At 42.4% G+C, this 23240-nt stretch overlaps 1 protein-coding gene across 5 annotated transcripts in view; it reads left to right on the top strand.

The window, feature by feature from the left end:
* The first annotated feature begins 12288 nt into the window (after positions 1–12288).
* mtor (mechanistic target of rapamycin kinase) overlaps positions 12289–23240 on the top strand; it is a 90287-nt gene continuing 79335 nt past the window's right edge. For 3 of the 5 annotated variants that reach the window (XM_079360450.1, XM_079360451.1, XM_079360452.1), the window contains exons 1-13: positions 12290–12485; positions 12935–13077; positions 13700–13808; positions 13927–14159; positions 15327–15527; positions 15654–15788; positions 15868–16143; positions 16642–16750; positions 17002–17185; positions 17385–17513; positions 17684–17928; positions 22253–22462; positions 22709–22914. In XM_079360450.1, coding sequence (XP_079216576.1) covers positions 12949–13077; positions 13700–13808; positions 13927–14159; positions 15327–15527; positions 15654–15788; positions 15868–16143; positions 16642–16750; positions 17002–17185; positions 17385–17513; positions 17684–17928; positions 22253–22462; positions 22709–22914 — 2166 coding nt within the window. In that variant the 5' untranslated portion in view covers positions 12290–12485; positions 12935–12948. Of the gene's footprint in view, positions 12486–12934; positions 13078–13699; positions 13809–13926; positions 14160–15326; positions 15528–15653; positions 15789–15867; positions 16144–16641; positions 16751–17001; positions 17186–17384; positions 17514–17683; positions 17929–22252; positions 22463–22708; positions 22915–23240 lie in introns of all 5 variants that reach the window. The other 2 variants (XM_079360448.1, XM_079360449.1) reach the window with 1 other exon arrangement.

Genomic DNA, 23240 nt, shown 5'->3' on the forward strand with positions numbered 1-23240 from the left:
TCTGTCCCCCTCTCTTTTCGTCTCGCTCTCTCTCTCTCTCTCTCTCTCTCTCTCTCTCTCTCTCTCGTGCACACACGCGCGCACACACACACTGATTCTTTCTGATTTGCATAAGATCTGAATTGCTGATCTCACAAGTGAGCGGGGAAGGGGGGGGGGGACTTTGAACTGCGTGTTGGGATGATAGTGCAAAGTGGCTGTCCAACGCCGCCCCCACTCGGACAGACAGTGTGTTTACCTCATCAGCGACAAAGCCCAGATCCTGATCCCCATTCGGGATGGAAAGAGTCATTGCAGCATGGACTGTATCTAACCACTGACATGAATCGGTCCCATGTTTGCAGGAAATCTTAGATCATATTTATCTTGCAGATATGTAATAATAGTCAAAGCATAAATCACTGGAACAAGCTTCAAACGCCAGGTGTGTGTATACAAGGAATATGATGCAGTCTCCATGCACAAACATTATGTCTTACACAATCCTACAAATGCAAACATACAAATTAATCAAATATAATAATCTGTATTCAGTGAGACAAATCCACAGTGGTGAGGTGTGCAAAAGACGCTTTAATAAATGTGATGAGTTAGGTCACAGGAACATTTCCATGAGGTGAGACTGTCCACTTTTACTGGCAGTGCAAACATGTTAATAACAACAAGAATAATACAGAGCGTTTAGGAAGGTTGTCTTTGGTATTACGTCTCTTACAAACAGACAGAAAGCAGATGCACTCACACTGTCTAGTTTGCACATATACACCAGTAATGTTTCTGCAGAGCATCGTGAATCCTGTAAGAATACCTTACCAGTGTTTAGTTATCTGCCCCATTTTCAACAAAGAGAAGTATGGTTCAGGTTTTCACAGATTGCTCCATGTCCTCCATTTACAAAGTGATTTTAGATGTTATTGAATATTGTAGTATGAGTGATGCACTTTGATCCCACTGCTCCCTCACTGACATTCAGAAGCAGGAGGAGCTCTGATGTTTTATCAACTCTGACATCTCTTTATGAAAGTATGTCCACAGGTCATGTTTGTGCATGTGTGTGATTCAGGCCTGTGTGTATAAGAAACACGTCTCTAGAATAATAGGGTGTAAAATCCAAATTTCCCCTCTGGAATAAGTAAAGAGTATCAATAAAATAAAAAAGAAATAGAATAGAAAGTTGGTATGCCAGTCATGTTCTTCCAAGTGTTTCAAAATGTATGGCTGTCTGGTATTGTCCGAACAAGATGGCAGATGCTTATGGTTTTCTTTTATAGAGAATAAAAAGGTTATAGAGTAAACTATCATGTCAAAAATGTTTGCATTGTTCAAAAATAAGAAAATTAATATTTCAAAACTGTTATTTAAATGTGTATCTACTGTGATCATACCAGTCACACCTTATTCATTACATAAAGATGCAAATCGATATGAGGCGGTGAGGATTGAGTGATGACGATTGACTACTACAATTTTTTTAAATCAATACCTGGATGAAGCTCAAAGTATGGTCAGCTTTAGAAGAGCTTTTTGCAACAGAATTATTGCTTAGTGTTGTTTTTTCTGGACTTGACAAGACTTCCAGCGGATATTCATAATTCAAGTTAAATCTTTATTTCCAAAAGTCGACAAAGATGATAAGTGAATGAACTGTTTAGTCCGAGTTGTTTCATTATGTGCTGTGCTTCTTGAAGCGTAAGCTCACACACTGAGGATAAGAAATCAGTTAAATATTAAACTTTTCCTTGTGGTTCATTAGGAGCTGTATCTAAGAACACATGAATTATGAATCTGATAGCAACAATATAAAGCAACAAGGGCACTCTAGCCCTTGTAAACTCAGTGCTCTATAGGCGGATACATATCTCACACCATGCCATATATGTCATTAAAAATTCCCCTTCTATCGTAAAAGTTACCACGTTGAAGTCTGTAAATGCTTCCATATGACTATTTTGTTAGATCCTATTTCAGAACAGACAGTGCATCAATTTCCACTTGTCAAAAGCTGTAATTTTAACTAGCCTTCTATTCCTGGGAAAATGACAGGCTTGGTCATGCACATTTGCTGGAGAGAGGATATTTGCAGAAATGTGTTCAAATAGGTTTCAGCTCTGACAGCTGAGTAAACCATAATGGACATGATAAATATATATATATATATATATATATATATATATATATATATATATATTAAATGTATGAAAAAGTCCAAATTCATTATAAGAGAGAACACACTATTTCTCTGGGCAGGTATATCATTAAGCTGCTACGCTAACAGCACACTGTCAAGCACTTGTTTTTATTAGCTTCCATTCAAATAATTTCAATTTATAAAAGTCATGATTAGTTTAGAGTATATACTCAAATAGATTTCCATGAACAGTTTATTCTGTTATTAATATTAATGTTGCTGCATGTAGCTGTCGTACAAAACCCTCCATTGATCCTCATTTAGTTAACAGTAAAGAGGCTCAGTTATAGCAAACAGAGATGAAATGAAGGGTCTCTTTTAAATCAATGTATGGGGCTGAAGAAGCTTTGTTTAAATTAATATTCTTCATGCCAAACAGTCAATATTTCTTATTTAATAATGTGAACGATTCATCAAAGTCAGCATTTTCATCGGTGTATAATCACTTGTCCAATATAAATAGTTGGGTTTTTGTCACAGTCGAGTGAGGTCTCTATATTTACAGCAGGGATAACTCTTGGCCAGGGAGTCTAGCTTGTTTCCCAGTCATGTTTCTAATGCAGCCCAGGACGAACAAACCAATACAGCTTTACATCGTTTATGACCACCATAACTTCTCCTCAGTGCTTGCGTGGAAAATAGGCAGGTAAGAGATCGACATGAACTGACACAGATGGGTAAGAAACAGCGTCAAATCCACAGAGGTAATCAAACCCAGGTGAGACCAACAAGACACAGGTGAGGACAGTCAGGCTAATCAAGACAGGAGGGAAACACAGAGAAGCAGGAATCAAGAAAACACTCAGGACCAGAATTACAAAATAAAACAGAAAACACGAAAGACTGAACCACAGAAGGGAAACACCATGACAAAATAAAACAGGTAACACTAACAATAACACACAGGGAAACAAGCAACACTGGGGATGAATAAGAACAAACAGAACTAAACATTCATATAAATTAGAACAGAAGAAATCATGACACGCATATAATTTGTCCCTTCTTACACATTTTGGGTTTTTTTTATGAAGCTTTTTATAACTTTGTCTTCCAAACACTCCAGACCCACATCTCCCTGTCACCTCTCTCCTCCCAACATGTCTGTGCTGGTTTTACATCATCCAGGTCATGCATGTCAATAGGAAGCTTGATCCAAAAGCAGCTGGACTTGGTTGTTCAAGATTTTATAGCCAAGTAAGCTTTTTTGTTGTGCTTTTTATACTTTTTATTTATTCTAGATTATTCTAAATGGTGGATGAAGTCAGAAATCGGGGGGGGGGGGGGGGGGGGGGGTAGTCTTGGTCCTTTATGTCATGTACAAATACAGCTAAGGGGGCAGGTGGCCTTCAATCATTTTCTATATCAGTAGAAATGTCTTTAACAACCATAAAGCATTGCACTACGTTACCAGTTGTCTTTCTCTGTGGACCCAGAACAGGAAAATCGAAACTTTCGTCATATGTGAAACTTACCAGAGCGCATGAACGATCACATCCTCCCCTCTTCCAGTTATCGCCTGTCAGCACGTCAGCCTCCCACAAATATTTTAACACAAAAGCCCAAGAAAGTAAACAGGCTTTGACATGTAATGACTGAAAGAAGACATCTCACGGGCCTTTTTTGCGTGCATCAAAGTAAAGAAGATGCAATGACAGTAGAAAATGAGAGCAAAGACATCAACTAACACCCTTTCAGAGGGGATTTACCAGCTAACATAGAGAAGGTGGACTGAATGCACCGGAATTTTTTATTTTATTTTTTTTGCACAGGCTTGCCTGGGAGAAAAACTGTGGAAGTTGTTTCAGATGCTTGATGACTCTGCTGTCTCAAAGTTAGTTAGTCTATTTGAAATATTTGGCAGGCTAAAGGTTTGAAGTTTGATGATATCAAATATCAGCAGTGAGTGGTGTCTTACTGTTCTTGGCCACAGTGGTCAATCTGTGCTTTTCACAGCTATGACAGTGATGGATTCAGATGGAATCCTTCTATTCTAATCTATTTTGATAAGTTACACTTACGTTGATACCTTTCTTGATACCTTTCTCAGAGGCTCCGTGACAGCTGGAAAAAGTTGACTCTGTTTCCAGACGTGTGTCACTGGAAAGAAAGAGGAGTAACCTGAGATGCTACATTAGCAGCCAAATTGTATGCAAAGCCTTTGGGCTTGGTCGCACAGAGAAGCAGCTGCACTGCTAAACCCTTGTGTATCACTGCATCATGGTCAGCCAGAGAATCACTGTGCAGTGCAATATCGAAAACCGATCCAACCTTCTGGATTAAGTTCAGAGTCATGTAAGTGATACCTTACACTGTGTGTCGCATAAATAATGCACCACTCCCGCTGAAGGTATTCAGCATCTTGGCATTCAGGTTTGTACTCTCTTTCAACCTTTATTTGATAGTGTCTGTGTATTTCCTCTGCTTCATATTTTATGTTTTTACATTGCTCCTCTAGATAAAGTGCAGACACACTCCCACTTTGCATTGCAACACAGACACATGTAGTACACGCAAACACTGTAGACATTCCAGCTTTATCAAATGAGGCTGCTGTAGCGCTTTTTTTTTTTTTCCAGAGGACAGGCCCAGTTTCCTTTATCAGGTATCAGCATGAGAACAGAGGAGAGAGCCTCGCCTGCCTGGCATTTATCTACAGACAGTCTCTGGTTTCTTACTGCACAGCATGTCCTCTCTCTGCTGTCGCCCCGTGTGACAGAGCCCGATGCAAACCAACTCACATGGTGATCAGAGCAAATACATGTCATTGTGTCTTTTCTTGATGTATGCACATCTCTCTGAGTTGTTTCAGAATAATGCAAGAGAATAGATGCATCCGTGACCCTCATGTTCAAGCCAGATGTGCATTCCCAAAATGTGAAAGTGCCTTGGGAAGATGGCCATTGACTGAATATGTGTATGGTTAAATGTTTTTTGATAAGTGCAGTACAATTTTTGAGCAGATTGCAATGACTAAGATTATTTATCTTAAAAAAAATAGATTGTTAAATTTTATTTTGTATAAATATTTAGGACTCACTTGTAGCTTTTCCAAGTTTGATGAAACCAAGGAATGAGAGTACACTCCAAAAAGCTGTTGAGTCTGTCTTCATTGATTTTCATATTATTCATTGAAGAGATGATCGTTAGATGGATGTCGTTATCCTTTTTGATGCTATTTGGGCGGATATTTTAATTTCCTGATGTCACTGTAAATCTGCTCTGGTTCTTGTTGAATCGAAAATATGCAATACAAAAAACTGCCAGCAGCTTGATGCATTTGCATAAAAAATGGTGTTTTGTCTAACTGCACAATTCAAATCTACTTTAGGAGCAATTAGACCATCTGGTTGGACATTCTTTCTAAGTTAATTGCTTTCCTTGATTTGTATCAGCTTCGATTTGACAATATTAGATTGTTTTATGAATTTCACATTTTTTCATGGTCTGAGTCACTGCAGATATGTTTTAGCAGCATTAATATACGACAGTGATGCAACTTGTGCTAAGCAAGTTGTATGTATGTTATTATATTGTGCAAAAGGAAAGTCTGGGTCACTTTATTCCCAAATGTGTCTGTTGTCTTCCACCATGCAGTATATTCAAAAATAGTAAGATGCTAAGGTGCTTTTCAGTTTCGTGTGATAGCCCTTAACTTGGGGACCCAGGTTCCTGAGACAAGCTGTATGTGCAGGTGGTAGAGCAGCAGCAAACAAAGTGTGTTTAGCCAGATGGCCCGTGCTTTGCTACTTCATGTCTAAACAGGAGTGTTGGTGTCACACCTGGTTTTATCCCTGTGTATTTGCCTGGAATGTCAGATAGTTCAATGTGCTGTGGAGCGTCTCCCTTTTTCAGTTCTCTCCCTCCTGTTTTCTCTTTTAATAACAGCGTCTGCAGTTTGACTCTTTGATCAGGCCTGAGGTGTCAAAACTGAAAACAGGTAAATGTCCTCGTCTTGGTCGCTTATATTACTTTTTTTTTATACTTTCTATTTCTTTTTTCATTAAATGCTTGCCTTGTGGTCTTCAAGGTTCTCGTCCATCATAAGTATATCAGCCTTATCTCAGTAGATTGCTATAGATATGGCTATGTGGAGATAAGACGAATGAGTGTCAGTGAAGATTAACAGTGTGTCTGCCTTAATAGATAGGGTCCCAGATAAAGTCTTCTCCCTTCCTCATATAACACATAGTGACTGTATTGACCCTAAGATGGTATTTAGGTTGTCATGATTCCCTGCAAGCACATCAGATGTTTAAAAAAAGTCATCATGAAGGTTCTTTGAAGTTTTCTGCACCCCCTTACATCACTAAATCAAACAGAAATATCAAACGCAATATGTGAGTGTGAGTTTTCTGTAAATCATTATGTTTAACAGCAGCTGTAAACTGTGAATTAGCCATATTGACGGCAGGCCAACAGTGAGTGATAGCTTGCCCAGCCTTCATTACTATTTCCTACTCGTTTGTTCTGAGACCTCTCCATCCATCTGCTCCAGCTCCAGCCCCGCTCCTGCTTGTTCAGGCAGAGTGGCCACAATTTACAGACGGCCATTTTATCTAATGGATGCCATTCATTCATTCATTCATTCATTCTCAAGCCTCTTTGGCAGCCGCAGAGCCCATTAGGAAATGAGTTCACTGCAGGCGCCCACAACAACTCCACTGCTGCAGGAGAATAGCGAGCTCAAACCCCGTCTGGCAGCCAATTATTTAGTCTAAACTTTTGAGCTGATTTTGCATTCTGTCTGTTTTTGCTGCTCCTGTTTTTAGATGTGTAATGAGATACTTGTTCATGTTTCTGTTTCACCATTAATGCAGTGCTTCATCTCCTCTAATTATTTTACACATTAACTCTCCCAGTTACAAGAGGATTACCCGAAGGAAGACTGCGGGCTCCTGTAAAAACCATAACATTAATATATCCACTGTGGCTGAATATATTTCTCACTTACAAGTTCCATCAGAAACCATCTACCCTTATCATTATGCAATACCACTTATATTGTAATGTGATGACCCCCCCCCCCCCCCCCCCCCCCCACCACCACCACCACCACCACCACCACCACCACCACACACACACACACACACACCTTGCAGGTGAAGGTGTTTAGTCGACCTGTCTAAATAGGTGTATGTGGGGGTCTGTGTGTGCTTTGCCCTTCCTGAGTCAGAAAGCTAACCGCTATGTCAGACATCTAAAAGGCAAGCCAAGCACTGGGACAAGAAAGTGCAGCATTATCATTGCTTCATCTCTTGCTGACTTGGTCTCCGCCCAAAATGGGTGTCCAGTTGCATTAGCTAATTGCAAACTCCATAGTCTCTGTCACGACTTTGCACTTTTTCCACCTGACCAGCCATGCTGAGTCAATAAAGCAGCATTATTTTATCATTGAACTTATACTCTGGGTATAAAGTTTAGATCTACTTGTACTCATCAAAAAGATATCTAAAATCATGAAATAACCTCATTATGATTAATCAGATTCAGAGACAGACAGCTGTGGTAGCATCTTGACTGTTAAGGCCTGTATGTTCTTGTTGGGATATCAAATGTCTTTGAAGTCTGCAAAAGGAATGAAAAATCTTGTCTTCACTTGTCTTAGATGCCAACATGTTACCAAGATGGTAACTAACCACAACTGTTAGTCTTACTGTTACCATTCAGTAAAGGCCTAAAATCACTATTTTAACCATGTCCCATTTATGTTAAGTACTGCGGGGAAGTGTGTGTTATTTTTGAGTAAGAAACTTCATATACATGTTGTGGAGACCTTTGAGACTTATTTAAAGGTCACATACTACATTACTTTTTAGCAAGTTTAAATAAGTGTCAGATGTCCCAAAAACATGTCTCTGACGTTTCTTGCCAAAAACCTGCTCTGATCCAGAAGGCTCAGAACAGTTTCCGTGTCTATAGTTTTATATGCATGTGAGCTATGTTTGACCACGCCCCTCTCTGGAAAGACTTGGGTGGCTCAGGCTGTCTTTTACAGTGCCCAACAGTGCCTCACTGCCCTTTGTGATGTCATGAAGGGAAAATCTCCAAAACTGCCTGTTTGAACGCACATTTTTGGAAAAGTGGAGCAGGCAAAAGATTGAGAGGATAGACTTTTCTTATAGTTGGGGGGGGGGGGCACGTATTAGTGTTCAAGAAATGAGAAAAAAAAGAAGTACATCATGCATAATGTGTGACCTTTAAACTTGTGAAAAATGAATACAATATCTGGTGTTTACTATAGGTTCCTCAAAAACTTTGTTTTAGGAAAACAGACTCACACTTATTACAGGCAAATTAGTTGCTAAAAGATATGTCTGATATTTTGTATAATGTTAGTAAAAGTGTTTTGAATTGTGGGAAAAAAGTTTCAGTTTTGTTGTGTCGTCTGTAAGTGAATCGCCAAAGGTGGATTGCAAATTAGCCCAAGTGTTAAAGATATCGTCGTTAGGCTAATACTTTTACAACACATCTGAGTGTGCTCTTCAAAATTACAATCAGATGACTGACCTTCAAGTGGTCTGGGGAAGGTAGCCAAACCATAATGGAAGGCCTACATCAACACCTTTAGCCTCCAGAATACTTATTAGAAGTGACATATTTAACACATCCATGGGCGTGTTGCCCGTGCAGGTGGGCGGATATATCAGGCCCAGATTCAGTGCTGGGTTGTGGCCAGGTAGAGGATGGGAGCCGCCCCCAGCATCCAGAAGCAGATGTTACCTAATGAATCTCTACCCAGGAATCTGTGACTCATACTAAAAGCCTCCTTCTGCTTCATAAAAAATCCCTGAGAGCCGGTGGAGGAATGAATTTGAGAAAGGGATAAATTGGGGTGATGGAGGGTAAATCATGAAGTGCGTGACAGTGGGAGGGGAAGGATGAAGTTCGGAAGCCATAACGGATGGATGGACAGTCGATTATGGAGGTGGGTGGAGGACAAAAATTCAGGAGTGAGCACTCTTTTTCTTCCTTCCCATCCTGCATCTAGATAGAGTGACAGGCTCCATCATTGGAGGAAATATTTTAAAGGCACAGCTGAGTGAACAGGCAAAGCGGAAAGTAAACAGGAGCGACTGCAGAAGAATCAAAGGCTCGGACTGATGAAAGTGCTCCTAACATCCTGTCTGTCACTTAGCAGGGAAGGCTGGCTGCCTGTTAGGACATGAGCCTTTTTTTTGTAGCTAGCTGCCTTTTGTGGTGTTGGAGCTGAATATGTGTTGAAGTTTCTGAATGTTTCATTTCCTTAAAACAACCCCTGCACCAGTCTTTCTCAACTAAATCTAATTACATTTAAATCATTTTGATATGAAATCGAAGGCCTTAATAGGATTTGAAAAGTTACGTTTCTTTCTAAAGTGGCCACAGTTGGTCCCAGAAGCCGCTTTTCAACGAGCCAATTGTCGTCTGCATTTCCTTTGCACACCTGTAAAAGTAAGGCAAAAAATAAATAATGTGCTGTACCACAGTAGTAAACCACTACAGGCCCACCTCAGAGCACTTCTGGTAAGTTCTGACCCAGGAGCAGCAATTTTAGTGGTATAATGAAGTCTCTGGAACCTTATTAAAACCTGGTTCTTGTAGTTGTTGTCGTCCTCCAGCAATGAAATCTAAGCTTACTTTTTAGAAAGTAAGCAAAACGGTATGACAAAAAAACATGTAATGATGGGACATAATTTGCATCTCTTTATATATAAACCATATGTATATACAGTTTGTATTTTGCATTATTTTGGGGTCCTGAGGGTTGGACATACACATAAACACACAATGGGACACACACCAGTGAAAGGACCTGATGAAAAGAAAGGTGAGTGTTTGTGTTTGAGCTGATGTCTCATCAGTGAAATATGTTCGGCTGAGAGAGAGGGAGAGGGGCCCTTGGGTGTTAAAGTACAGATCTGCACCCCTTCCCCCGCTGTTGTAACATTTAATTTCTCTTTCCCTTACCCTCTCATTTTCTTCATTTAAAGGTATGTAATGATGCTGGGCTCTCTTTTTGTTTCTCCTCCCTCTGAAAAACCACATCATAAATATTCACTAAAAAAGGCACATAGATATGCACACTGCTGCACACCACCAACAAGCTTGATTTTGGAGTTTAATAAACGTTTATTTTACATTTTGTATACTCAACAAACAAGTCAGTATGCTTTTGACAAAATGTGTTTCATAAAAAAACAATTGATTCAAGTCAATCCTTCAACTTGGGAGGAACTTGATTATTTTAATCCATCTCAAGAAGTCAAACCACCTTGAGTTAAAGTTTGACATTCGTTTAACAGTGTAGAGACTCGTCCTCAAAGCGAGAATCCCAGGTTTGAATACGAATGGTGAATCCCAGGTTTGAATACGACCTGTGGCTCCTTTTCTTCCCTCTCTTTCTCTCTACCTCATTCCTGAATAAACTGTCCTGTACCTCTAATAAAGCCATAAAGAAACACACATATAAATATTTTAGAAAACGATTTAAAATCAATCAGGGTACATAGTTTTGGTGCAACTTACCTAAATAAACTTTTTTGTGGACCGAATCCAGATGCTTGTATGTAATTTTTCACTTTCACATCTGGTTGTGGTTTGTATGGATCATTTTTTTGAGGTTATGAAATATCACCTATTTTCTTACATGTTTCTCTATGCTTTAAAGCTTCTGTGATAAAATGCAAAACGACTTATGATTTAAATTTTTTTCTTCATGATGAAACCATGGATATTTTACTCTTACTAGAGTAAAATACTTACTTTATTCTTGTGAGATTGCTGAGACTGCAACATTCAGAGGAGTCTGAAGAAATGTTATCATATAGCTGTCACGTGTTAGAAAAGTGTTGTGAAAGAAAAGGAAAACGTTTCCTGCAATTAAGGTACCTTTAAGGATAGCTTTTTTCACCCCAGAAGAAACATACATTACAACTTTAAATCAGGGTTCACTGTTGCTTTGCTTTGGTTGTCTTAAATCAAAGTATTTACTTTTGTGTGTGACCTCCTCATGGTCCGCAGACCCCAGATTGGGAACCACAGGGCCTTCCTGTGTTTCTAACAGTTTCAGTTAGCCTAATTGTTTGTTTCCCAGAGGAAACAGTGATCACACCTATACTTTTAAATGTATGATGGCAGAAATGTTAAAGAAAGTGTAATTATGGTTCACGTCAACGATGAAAATGTTTTTGACATTTAGGGTTCAATTTACTACAAATGAAAATAAGAGGGCATGAGTAATTGATGTGTTTTACTGTGGTAAATGTCAGTGTTCAGACATTGCCCAGACTTTGAGGAAAAAGAGTTGCTTGTTTACAAGACAGTGTCTCCCTCTAGAGGCTGAAGTTTGACGGTGGCAAAAAAGACCACACGCATGCATTGACCTTAATATTTAGTCTATGGCATTGACAGCATGGACGCCTTTTATGAAGTGTTTAAATTATAATAACTCATAAATGCCTTTTTTTCTCTATTGTATCCCCTTAATGACAATTTCACTAAAACGTATTTTTGTGTTTCATAGTCACAATGTTGACAAATGGTTGTTTGTACTTTGTAGTGTAGTTTAATTATTTTTTATGAATAATGATAGTTTAATTAATTTAATTTGATTTACAGTGTGTCATGTATTACAAGACAATATACAGAACAAGAAAGGGAAAACATTACAGATAAAAACATTTAAGGAATCATTGACAGATCAATGGTGGAATGATGAAACACAGACAAATATTAGCCTAAGTTAGGACAATGTTGATCGAAGCATTCAGTACTGAAAAGTGTTAATGGAAAATAATTTCCATAAATCAAATTTAAAAATAAAGTAAGGATGTGAGGCAAGAGATATTAAAAGGGCAATAATCTAGATAGTTTTTCTGTTTATTTCCATAAATTAAATTAAATGAAACAGAAAGACACAAAAAAAAGAGTGGTGGATGTTTACCATTTACAAGTATGTATTTTCCGTGAAATGTAAGTATTCAGCGTGTCTATATAATAGTTAATATCATGTAAGAAAATGTAGGAATGTTATAAATCTTTAAGGACAGCCAGCTGTGGATATCCGTCCAAAAGATGTTACTCTTTATTTGGGACGTGAGTGTTGACGCATGCGCACAGCTCTGCGCAGTCTTCGGAGCGCAGCTCGGCGCTCGTGAAGTTTTCTGTTTGCACCCTTTTGGACACTTTCCACCTGAACACAGCGACTAAACAGTTAGCTAAAACATCGCCTTATGCTGCCAGGGCAGATGTACAATGAGATATATTTTACAGGAGCCGAGTAGTAATAACGTGGCCGACATATAAATAGAAACACGTAAGTGGTGAATTACATTTTCTGTGGTTTCAAACATTAGATAGCGTAACAGAAAGCGCTAGCTAGCATTAGCTAACCGAAGCCAGCATGATGATATGAATGACACTGGGTCCGACATATGTCACTTGAACGTTTCAGTTTTCTACCAGCAGTTCAAAAAAGTACATTTCTCATTCGTAATGGTAAATGTTACGTTGCCAGTCCACACTTTGTTTCGCTAGCTTAGCAGACTCGTTTGCTAGTCCTAACGTTAGCTGACAACAACATTGACCTGTGTAAACAGTTCAGGACACACACACTTTTCTTCCCAGTCTGGTAGTTTAACTTACATGCTATATGTTATAGTGAACGCATGTTTTAGTGAACGCATTTGTTCACTGTGTGTGTGTGTGTTTATGTGTGTGTGTATGTTTGTTTTGTGTGTGTGTATGTTTGTTTTGTGTGTTCAGATAAGGCCATCCTCATGGTGATCCTGTCAGGCACAGCCACTGTGCTGCAACAGTTTGTGAGTGGTCTAAAGAGTCGAAATGAAGACACCAGAGCAAAGTCTGCCAAAGATCTCCAACACTACGTGACTACAGAGCTCAGAGAGGTAAAAACAGTTTACACACATGGGCACACACAATTTAAAGATTCATCGTAAAATCGTCCTAAATCGGTGCCATGATTCACATCGATTCTCTGAAAAAAATTAATCGCAATATTATCGCAAGCATCAGCTGTAGAGCGAGATTGTGAAATTGAGTAGAAAGTACCAGGGATACCTGTGTAGGGAACTACACAAATATCATACCTGACATGATGCAGCATTTAATCGTCAGCACGATGAGAAGCTCCAATCACCTCCCCTTATTGACAGTAAATAAACATGAAAAGGACAAACCACACTGACGCAGATTCCTTGAAGAGCTGATAACCTGTTTGTCAGTCATCATTTGTCTACTGTCTCATTTTGTAAAATAAGTCGTGAGACAATCGAATCAGGAGCTGAGGGAACCATTACATCCCTACATGTGTATCCCGACATACATTTTTTTTAATTGCCCCCCCTTGGACAAAAAAAGTTATTTGAGTTGAACTGAATCCCTATTATTTAACTTTATTTAGAAGTCAATTGCGTAACTTCACGGGTATCATAAGTAATGTCTCTCTTCTCTCACAGATTGAGACGTCCCACTTCATGTTTTACGATCGTGCTTTTGTGCCTTTTACAGTTAAGTCAAGATGAAGCAACGACTTTCTACGATGAGTTAAACCACCACATATTTGAGCTGGTATCCAGCTCTGATGTAAATGAGAAGAAAGGGGGGATTCTTGCCATAGGTAAGATGAAAACATGAATTTTACAAGTGTGTAAGAATCTGTCTCATTAAAACATGTGCTATACTTGACACTATTCTCAGGAAACATTATTCTCATGTGAATCAATAATATGTTCCAGTGAGTCTTATTGGAGTTGAAGGAGGCAATGCCACCAGAATCAGCCGATTTGCCAACTACCTCCGAAACCTGCTCCCCTCCAGTGACTCGGTGGTCATGGAGATGGCTTCTAAAGCCATGGGCCACCTCTCTATGGCAGGGGACACCTTCACCGCTGAGTATGTGGAGTTTGAGGTGAAGAGGGCCCTGGAGTGGCTCGGAGCAGACAGGAATGAAGGCAGGCGTCATGCTGCAGTAAGTGACGACAGGGACGGGTTTATTTGTTGTTTAAACGGCGACATGCCGTGATGGAGATGAGGGCATTTCTGAAGACAGTTAAAGTAAAAAAAGAAAACCTCCTACCCTCAGTCTCTTAGGAGAAAGGAAACATTTATCATCTCTACCAATCAAATGACTTTTACATGAAGGGTTTGTCTTCACACTCTTTTTTATTTTGTTTGTCAAATAGAAACTTCAGTTTGAAAAGTTTACCACCTCACAGATTCACATTGAATGAGAGGATCTGTGTGTGTTTGACACTTTACTTCATGTAAATGATCCATCTGTTACATCATTAAAAATGTATTACCTATGTTTATCTCACCACTTCACTGTTCTCTTATTTAGCCTTGGACATCTCAGTCTTTGCTTTACACGTTTATTTTTACTGTCATATTTTTGGACATAGAGAGATAGTTCACTGAATACCTATTCTTCGTGTTTCGAAGCATCATGGTCAATAAAGCTGATTCTGACCAAAGAGTAACTGCCTGAATTTCCCTCGGGATCAATAAAGTATCTATCTATCTATCTATCTATCTATCTATCTATCTATCTATCTATCTATCTATCTATCTATCTATCTATCTATCTATCTATCTATCTATCTATCTATCTATCTATCTATCTATCTATCTATCTATCTATCTATCTATCTATCTATCTGTTGAGTATAAGTGAACACATCTTCACCTTGTTTAAATCTTTTCTGAAGTGATTGACTCGTGTTTAGGAGTCTGTTGTTGAAATTTAGCATAGTGATAATCATAATTTTTGACTCTAATTTAGACCCTTTTTATTATTTAAATTTCATGTTGAGCAGGTTTTTAACATGTGGAGTTTTTAGTTGATTAAAGAATAATAAAGTTTCGAATTTTAAAGCTTTAATTTTGCTTTCTGATGTTCTGCTACAGAAAGTATGGATCAATATTTTTACTATTAATGAGCTGAGATCCTGCTGAGGGGGAGCAGTGCTTGTAAAATTACATTTCAAGTACACATTTAATTTCTATGGTTTAACATTTAAAGCCCAAAGAAAAGTACGGAAAGTGTTGAGACTTACGCATCAAAAGGTTTTAACTAAAAGCCTGTCGAGCTTGACCAGCTATAACAGCTGGATAAAACAATTCTCTCCTTTTTCAGGTGCTGGTGTTGAGGGAGCTGGCTGTGAGCGCGCCCACCTTCTTCTTTCAGCAAGTTCAGCCCTTCTTTGACAACATCTTTTACGCAGTGTGGGACCCCAAGCAGGCCATCCGAGAGGGTGCTGTCTCTGCCCTGCGGGCGTCTCTCATCCTCACTACTCAAAGGGAGACCAAAGAGATGCAGAAACCACAGTGGTACAAAGTAAGACATATCAGGATATCATTTCAAAGTCCACTTTGTCTTTTACTCTTAAAAAAAAAAAGCACCAGGGGAACAGTCGAGTTCTTGTCATAGGCAATGATACAGTGTTCTTCTTTTGTCTAACAGCAAACCTTTGAGGAGGCAGAGAAAGGCTTTGACGAGACATTGGCGAAAGAGAAAGGTATGAATCGTGACGACAGGGTCCACGGGGCTCTTCTGATCCTGAATGAGCTGGTTCGCATCAGCAGCATGGAGGGAGAGGTGAGAACTTACTGCACTCCTCAAACTTTCTCACACTTACAAGCAAAACTGACCGCCAACTGTCCTGTCCTGGTTCCAGCGCATGCGCGAAGAGATGGAAGAGATCACGCAGCAGCAGCTGGTCCATGACAAGTACTGCAAGGAGCTGATGGGATTTGGAACCAAGCCCCGCCACATCACACCCTTCACCAGCTTCCAGTCGGTGCAGCCTCAGCAGTCAAACGCCCTCCTGGGCCTGCTGGGCTACAGCACGCCGCAAGGCTTCCTCACCTTCGGAGCTGCACCGGTACCTGCCAAGAGCTCGCTGGTGGAGAGTCGATACTGCCGGGAGCTGATGGAGGAGCGGTTTGATCAGGTAGATATTATGTTTACTCTGCAAACTAACACATAAGAAGATTATAAAATCTAAAAACGGCTTGAATAGAAACAGTTTTATGGACGTATTCACTTCAATGATCAACGTCTTAATGTGTTGTACAACTTCCTTTAAAGAATTAAAATTATGACATTTAAGTGAAAAGTCAGATTTCTCTGTACTCCTGAGAACCACAGAATGATTACTGCTAAAAAAGTCCCGCTATATTGGTAACTGATAAATAAATTGGGTAGAGATGTCACACACTTGCTGCGTGTTTTTCTCATTGTTGACAGTAAGTTAGGAGTTTTTGAGTTTTGAGCAAAAGACAAAAGAAGGGATTTTAAGATATCGCTCTGATCTCTGGAAAATGTTGAAAACTTTCACAGTTCCTTGACACTTTTTAAGCTAAAAGTTGGTGAAGTCCTTTTAGGTTGCAGCCTTTTTAACAAATAGTCGGGATAACATAATGAACTGTTTTTTATGGGACTTTTTTAGGTGTGTCGCTGGGTGCTGAAATACAGGACCAGTAAAAACCCTCTGATCCAGATGACCATCCTCAACCTTCTCCCTCGCCTCGCTGCCTTCCAGCCCAACAACTTTACAGGTGGGTCTCTTTCATGATTGAATATCTTCAGTGACACACAGCCTTATTTTTCCATCACTCTGTCAACCAGACTTTATCGTTTATAGGCAAAAAAAAAAAAAAAAAAGTGGAGAGATTTTGAACCCCTCTCTGCTCGTATTGAGGGTTTGCTGTGATATTGAATTTTTCCCCGTTAGTTGGCTTATGTGTTTAAGCACAGAGACATCTGAATCGCACTCTTTTTAACTGCGTGTATCCCGTCCACTGTTCAGACCAGTACCTGTCAGACACTATGGGCTACCTGCTGGGCTGTCTGAAGAAGGAGAAGGAGAGGACGGCAGCCTTCCAGGCTTTGGGGCTGCTGGTGGTGGCCGTCAGGACAGAAATCCAGCCATACCTGTCCAAGGTCCTTGAGATCATCAAAGCTGCTCTGCCACCCAAGGATTTCGCACACAAGTGAGTAACAAAACACATAAAGCTGTTATTTATTTATTCATGCTCTACACTTTAGGATTTTTCATCTTTGAATATTATTTGCTTACTTCATGAAAACTTTCCCTTTTCATGACTTGTCATAGTTAAATATTTTAGTCGGTGTCTGTGTAAGATAAGGAACTTATCATCTGGCCTTTTTTCTGCTCCTTCACGTTTGCAGGAGGCAGAAGACGATGCAGGTGGACGCCACAGTGTTCACCTGTATCAGCATGCTGTCGCGAGCCATGGGTCCCACTATTCAACCGGACATCAAGGAGCTGCTGGAGCCCATGCTTGCTGTTGGCCTCAGGTAGGACGCAAAGGTTTCCTAACCTATCGCTATACTTCAACTAACAAGGTTTGCACCTTTCCTCAATGGATTTTTCTCTGTTATTGTACAAGCAGAATGATTTAAACACGACTCAGACTCGCCTAAAGATGACGGGTTGTGACAATGCATTGTTTGTTCCATTCGTCTAGTCCTGCACTGACAGCCGTGCTGTACGACCTGAGCCGACAGATCCCACAGTTGAAGAAAGACATCCAGGACGGTCTGCTGAAGATGCTCTCCCTGGTGCTGATGCATAAGCCCCTACGTCACCCCGGCATGCCCAAAGGGTTGGCTCACCAGCTGGCCTCGCCAAGTCTCACAAACATCCCTGAGGCCAGTGACGTTGGCAGCATCACTTTGGCCCTACGCACATTGGGAAGCTTCGAGTTTGAAGGCAAGGACCTTCCAAAACACGAGGCTTTAAAGCAGCAGTATCATAACTCAGGGGTCACAGAAATTAAACCATGGACAGATCCTCTCATCTAACTAATACAACAAATTCTATTAATCTTAAATATGGACCTTTTTGTCGCTGTGTAATATCAATAATAATCTGCTAACAGCGACAACTTCTCAAAGTATGAAAGATTTCATCCTTCCTGACCGCCAGAGGCGTAAGCACTGACTGATACCATATTGCGCATGCGCAGGTGAGTAGCTAGCCCAACAAAGTCACGTGTGACCCCAGGTCTATATCTTGCGGTGTTATCAGAGAATCTGTTCATTTACATCGTCTCGCTCGCAGGTGTTGGACTATCAGAGTAGCATTGAATTTGAGCTTGTTGCTTGTAGCCTTGTGACTTTAGTCGGAGTTGTGTCTTCGAGTCGCCCTCCAAGGGCTGCAACAAGTTTTGGCATTCGGCATTTACCTTTGGATCGCAGTCCCTAAGGTTTGTCGCCGCCTCAATTGTAAGTGCTACAGTTTTCTTCTGATGCTGACGGTTGTGTGTTTTCGCCACAGCCAGTATAATTGAGTTAATTTGTGTACAGGCGGAAACAGCGCGGTGTGTCCGCCTGAGCTAACACGCTACGCGTGGGCTAGAAACTCGGTTGCGCCCAGCCGTATTTGTAGTGACGGCCCTTATTGTTTGGCGACAGCGTTCTCGCTTGCGCTTACTTATTATTTACCGGCAGCAACTGTTGGTGGTGGCCCTTTTTCTAAGCAGACTGAAGGCGGCGTTTACGCGCTTACTCCCCATTAATTGCGCCTTGTTAGCCAGAGCATAGACCCTTTGTCGGTGACGGCAGTGTGCGCGGTCCCTCTCCCGTCATAGGTGGGTCCGTTTCGTGGTCTAGTGAGGGTGTGTTCGCTCGAAGCCGGCTTGTAAGTGACGCGTTTCGCTTACCTTGTTGGAGAATAGTGTTTCCACTCTTATCCCAGCAAGCGTGCGTGTTATGTTGTGACCTCATCTGGCAATAGTGCTCCCGCTAGTGCCTGGTCATTATTATTGCGTAACAACTGGTTACTGAAGACAGTGTTTTCACTTTACCGCTCCCAGCTCGTTGTTTCCTCGGTCAATGTTGGCTATGTTAGGAAACCACTGCCCGGGGGCTACTACTCAAAGTACTTTCTGGGCACAAAGAAGGACGGTGGACTTTGCCCTATTTTAGATCTGCGGGGTCTCAACAGGTTCATAAAGGTCTTGCCCTTCCATATGCTCAGCACAGCGGAGGTTCTGCGTGCTGTGGACAGGGGGGAGTGGTTTACTTCCATCGATCTAAAGGATCCATACGTTCACATCCCCATATTTCGTCAACACAGGCAATTCCTCCAGTTTGCCTTCCGAGGGCGTCATTTTCACTTCCGGGTTCTTCCGTTTGGCCTCTCTCTTTCTCCCTGAGTGTTCACCAGGTGTGTGGCAGCAGCTCTGTCTCCCCTGCAATCCCAGGGCCTGAAGGTCCTCCCCTATCTGGACGACTGGCTGGTGTGTGCGCCGTCAAAGTTGCAGGTAGCCAGGGACACTGCAGCTGCCATTTCCCATGTGGCTCAGTTGGGCCTCAGGGTGAACTCCAAGAAGAGTTGCCTTGTCCCTTCCCAGACCATCACCTTTCTCTGTGTGGATCTGGACACTGTCCGACTTACCCATCACGTCGGCGGGTGGAAAGCATTCTGGGCCTCCTTCCCCTCTTCCAGGGGGGCAGGAAGCTCCCTTTTGTGAAATTCCTTCAGCTCTTGGGGAAGATGACGTCAGCCGCAACCGTAGTGCCTCTAGGTCTGCTGTCACTACACCCCCTCCGACGGTGGCTCAACAGCTTCCATTTAGATGCAAAGTGGCACAGGCCACTCACGGTGTCTCAGCGGTGAATCACGGCGCTGGCTCAATGGCGAAAGAAGTCATTCATGCTGAGAAGCGTGGCCATGGGCTTGATTCCGGCTCGCCGCAAGACTGGTTTGGCAGCACTGAACAGCTCAGGGGCAGTTGGCACAGACCAAATCAATGTCTTGGAGCTACGGGCTGTGCACCGAGCTCTGCAGTGTTTCCTGCCAGGCCTCCGAGGGAAGCATGTCCTTGTGCGATTGGACAACATCCCAACGGTCACTCAGATAAATCATCAGGGGGGCACATGGTCCGCCCGGTTGCTATGCGTAGCTCGGAATCTCTTGACTTGGGTAGCCCCCCGCCTGGCAAGTTTCAGGGCAATGTATTTACCTGGGGTAAGAAACCAGGTGGCAGATTTCCTGTCTCGAGGCAGGCCTTCTCCAGGGGAGTGGCGTTTGCACCCGGAGGTGGTGCTCAGCATCTGGGACCACTTCGGCAGGGCGACAGTGGGCCTCTTTGCTTCAGAGGCAACATCTCAGTGCCCCCTCTGGTTCTCCCGCACAGAGGTGAACAGCCCTTTGGGTCAGGACGCCCTGGCTCACGACTGGCCAGGGGTTCCCCTATATGCTTTCCCCCCGCTTCCCTTGATATAGACGGCGCTTCAGAGGGTTCTCCAGGAGGGCCACAGACTGCTCCTGGTTGCCCCATTTTGGCCAGGGAGGACAATGTTCCCACTGCTGTCTAGACTCTGTCACAGCCAACCATGGTGTCTCCCAGACAGAAGGGACCTCCTGTCCCAGATGCGGAGGGGGGGGGGGGGGGCGCAGATCTGGCACCCAGACCCCCGTCGCCTTCAGCTGTGGGGGCCCGATTCGTCGCTAAGGGATCGCTCTGCTGCGGTTCGCTAGACGGTGTAAAACGCTAGGGCGCCATCCACTCGCATCCAGTACGAATACAGGTGGCAGCTGTTCTCAGTCTGGTGTTCAGGCAGGAATTTGGGTCCTGAGTGCTGCTCTGTGCCATCAATCCTGGAGTTCTTATAATCACTCTTGGATACTGGCCATTCCCTCTCTACCCTGAGGGTTTATGTCGCTGCCATTTCTTCTCGACATGTTTGGGTAGAAGGCAGCACTGTGGAGTGCCATAGGTTGGTTTCTCTCTTTTTGAGGGCAGCTATGAGGCTTCGTCCACCTGGAGCCCAGAAAGCACCAGCTTGGGACCTGCCCCTTGTGCTCAACAGTCTGTGTTTGCTTCCCTTTGAGCCCCTGGCGGAGGCAGATCTGAGATGGCTATCAGCAAAGACTGCTTTCCTCCTCGCCATTACCACAGCAAAGCGCGTGGGGGAGCTCCACGCCTTATCTGTAGATCCTTCATGCCTGAGGTGGAGCCCCGATCAGTCAGGGGTCACCATGTGGCCGAAGGCCACATTTTTGCCTAAGGTTCTGTCAAGGGCCAACCTTGATCAGCCAATACTTCTGGCACAGTTCCAGCCCCCGCCAGGGGATGACTGCAGCAGGACAGCACTGCTCTTCCCTGTGTGGGCCGTGCGGGCCTATGTCGCGGCTACTGCCGGTATGCGTGGATCCGACCAGCTATTTGTTTGTTATGACGATCCCAAGAGAAGTCGTGCTCTCTCTCTCGAGGCAGCGTTTGTCCCACTGGATTGTGGACGTGATCAACCGGGCATATCAGGCAGCCAGTCGTCCTATGCCCTCTGGAGTGTGGTGCCACTCCACCAGGGGTGTCTCCACATCATGGGCAGCCCTGAGAGGTGTGCCACAGCCTCTTGGGCATCACCGAGCACCTTACTAAGGTTCTACAGCGTTAGCATCCCCAACCCCCATCCACTGGGTTTGGTCCTGCTACCAGATCATCAGCTCACTGAATGAGGTTGGTATGTGGGGATTCCTTGTGACTGTGTTGGTATGTGTCATCCAGTGCTTAAAGCACCGCCTCTGGCGGTCAGGAAGGATGAAATAGAACGAAAGTTACGTATGTAACTACGGTTCTATGAGTCCTGGATGACCGCCAGAGCTTCTGCTCCCTCGGAATCATCTTGGCTCGCAAGAAGATTCTAAAGGAACAGATCCTCTGATGACACCGGAAGATATAGATCTGTCGGGGTCATCAGGGGTCACACGTGATTTTGTTGGTATAGCTACTCGACCTGCACATGCGTGATATGGTATCATTCAGTGCTTAAAGCATCCAGGATTCATAGAACCGTAGTTACATATGTAACTTTTGTCATGTTATGAGTGCTGAGAAGAAGTATGGCTCAAATTTAAATCCAAATTATTGAAGTAGTGGTCCTTAAACACGACACTAGACGTGTGAGGAGTTTAGTTTGAAATGCTAAGGGCGTGTGGGGAGAGATGAATCATCGTCAGGTAAAATCAGACATTAAAGTGAAATCAAAAACATTCCCAGCTCATGAAGTGTTTTTACTCCCACCAGGACACTCGCTGACCCAGTTTGTGCGACACTGTGCTGATCACTTCCTAAACAGTGAGCATAAGGAAATCCGGATGGAGGCAGCTCGGACATGCTCACGCCTCCTTACCCCCTCCATCCACCTGATCAGCGGCCATGTTGTCAGCCAGACAGCTGTGCAGGTGGTTGCAGATGTGCTCAGCAAGCTGCTAGTTGTTGGCATCACTGACCCAGGTAACAGAAGAAAGAATAAAAAGGGGCAGGGATGGGGAGTTTTTTTTTTGTATAGCCTTCTTAAAATATCTGATAGATCAAATTCTCAAAAGAAATTGGAGCTCATTATTGCAAGAACTGGCATAGATCTTATTGAACTGTTTTTTGAGCTCGGCCTGGAAATACCCACTGATCTTATATTCTGCTGACCCATGATGATCAGCATGATAAAGCACCTGACCTTTTCCTGTCACTGCTCTCCTGCAGATCCGGACATTCGATACTGTGTACTAGCGTCTCTCGATGAGCGTTTTGACGCTCACCTTGCCCAGGCCGAGAACCTGCAGGCCCTGTTCGTCGCCCTGAACGACGAGGTGTTTGAGATCAGAGAGCTGGCTATCTGCACGATTGGACGCCTCAGCAGCATGAACCCTGCCTTCGTCATGCCCTTCCTACGCAAGATGCTCATCCAGGTAAGAGCGATGCGACGGATGACGCACCATGAGTAGTTTAATGATGAGTTTTGTGAAATGAATTTTATTCAAGATTAAATCATAAAATAACTTTTCCTCAGATTGAGTATTTCTTACATTTTTAATTTTTTTAATTTTTTTTTTAAATTTTGGTTATTTCTGTCAATAATGTAAAATAAAAGTAATTAACTGGGATTATTAGCTTCATCGGCATCAACCAAATGTTGAGTTCTAAATGCAAGGACTCCGTTTGTCAGAAGTTTCACATGCTTTCCTCTAGGGGGCAGCAAAGGTCCACTTTCTTTTTTCTTTTTTTTTTTTGGTCA

This window comes from Symphodus melops (assembly GCF_947650265.1).
Source record: "Symphodus melops genome assembly, chromosome: 13".
In the NCBI taxonomy this organism is placed as follows: Eukaryota; Metazoa; Chordata; class Actinopteri; order Labriformes; family Labridae; genus Symphodus; species Symphodus melops.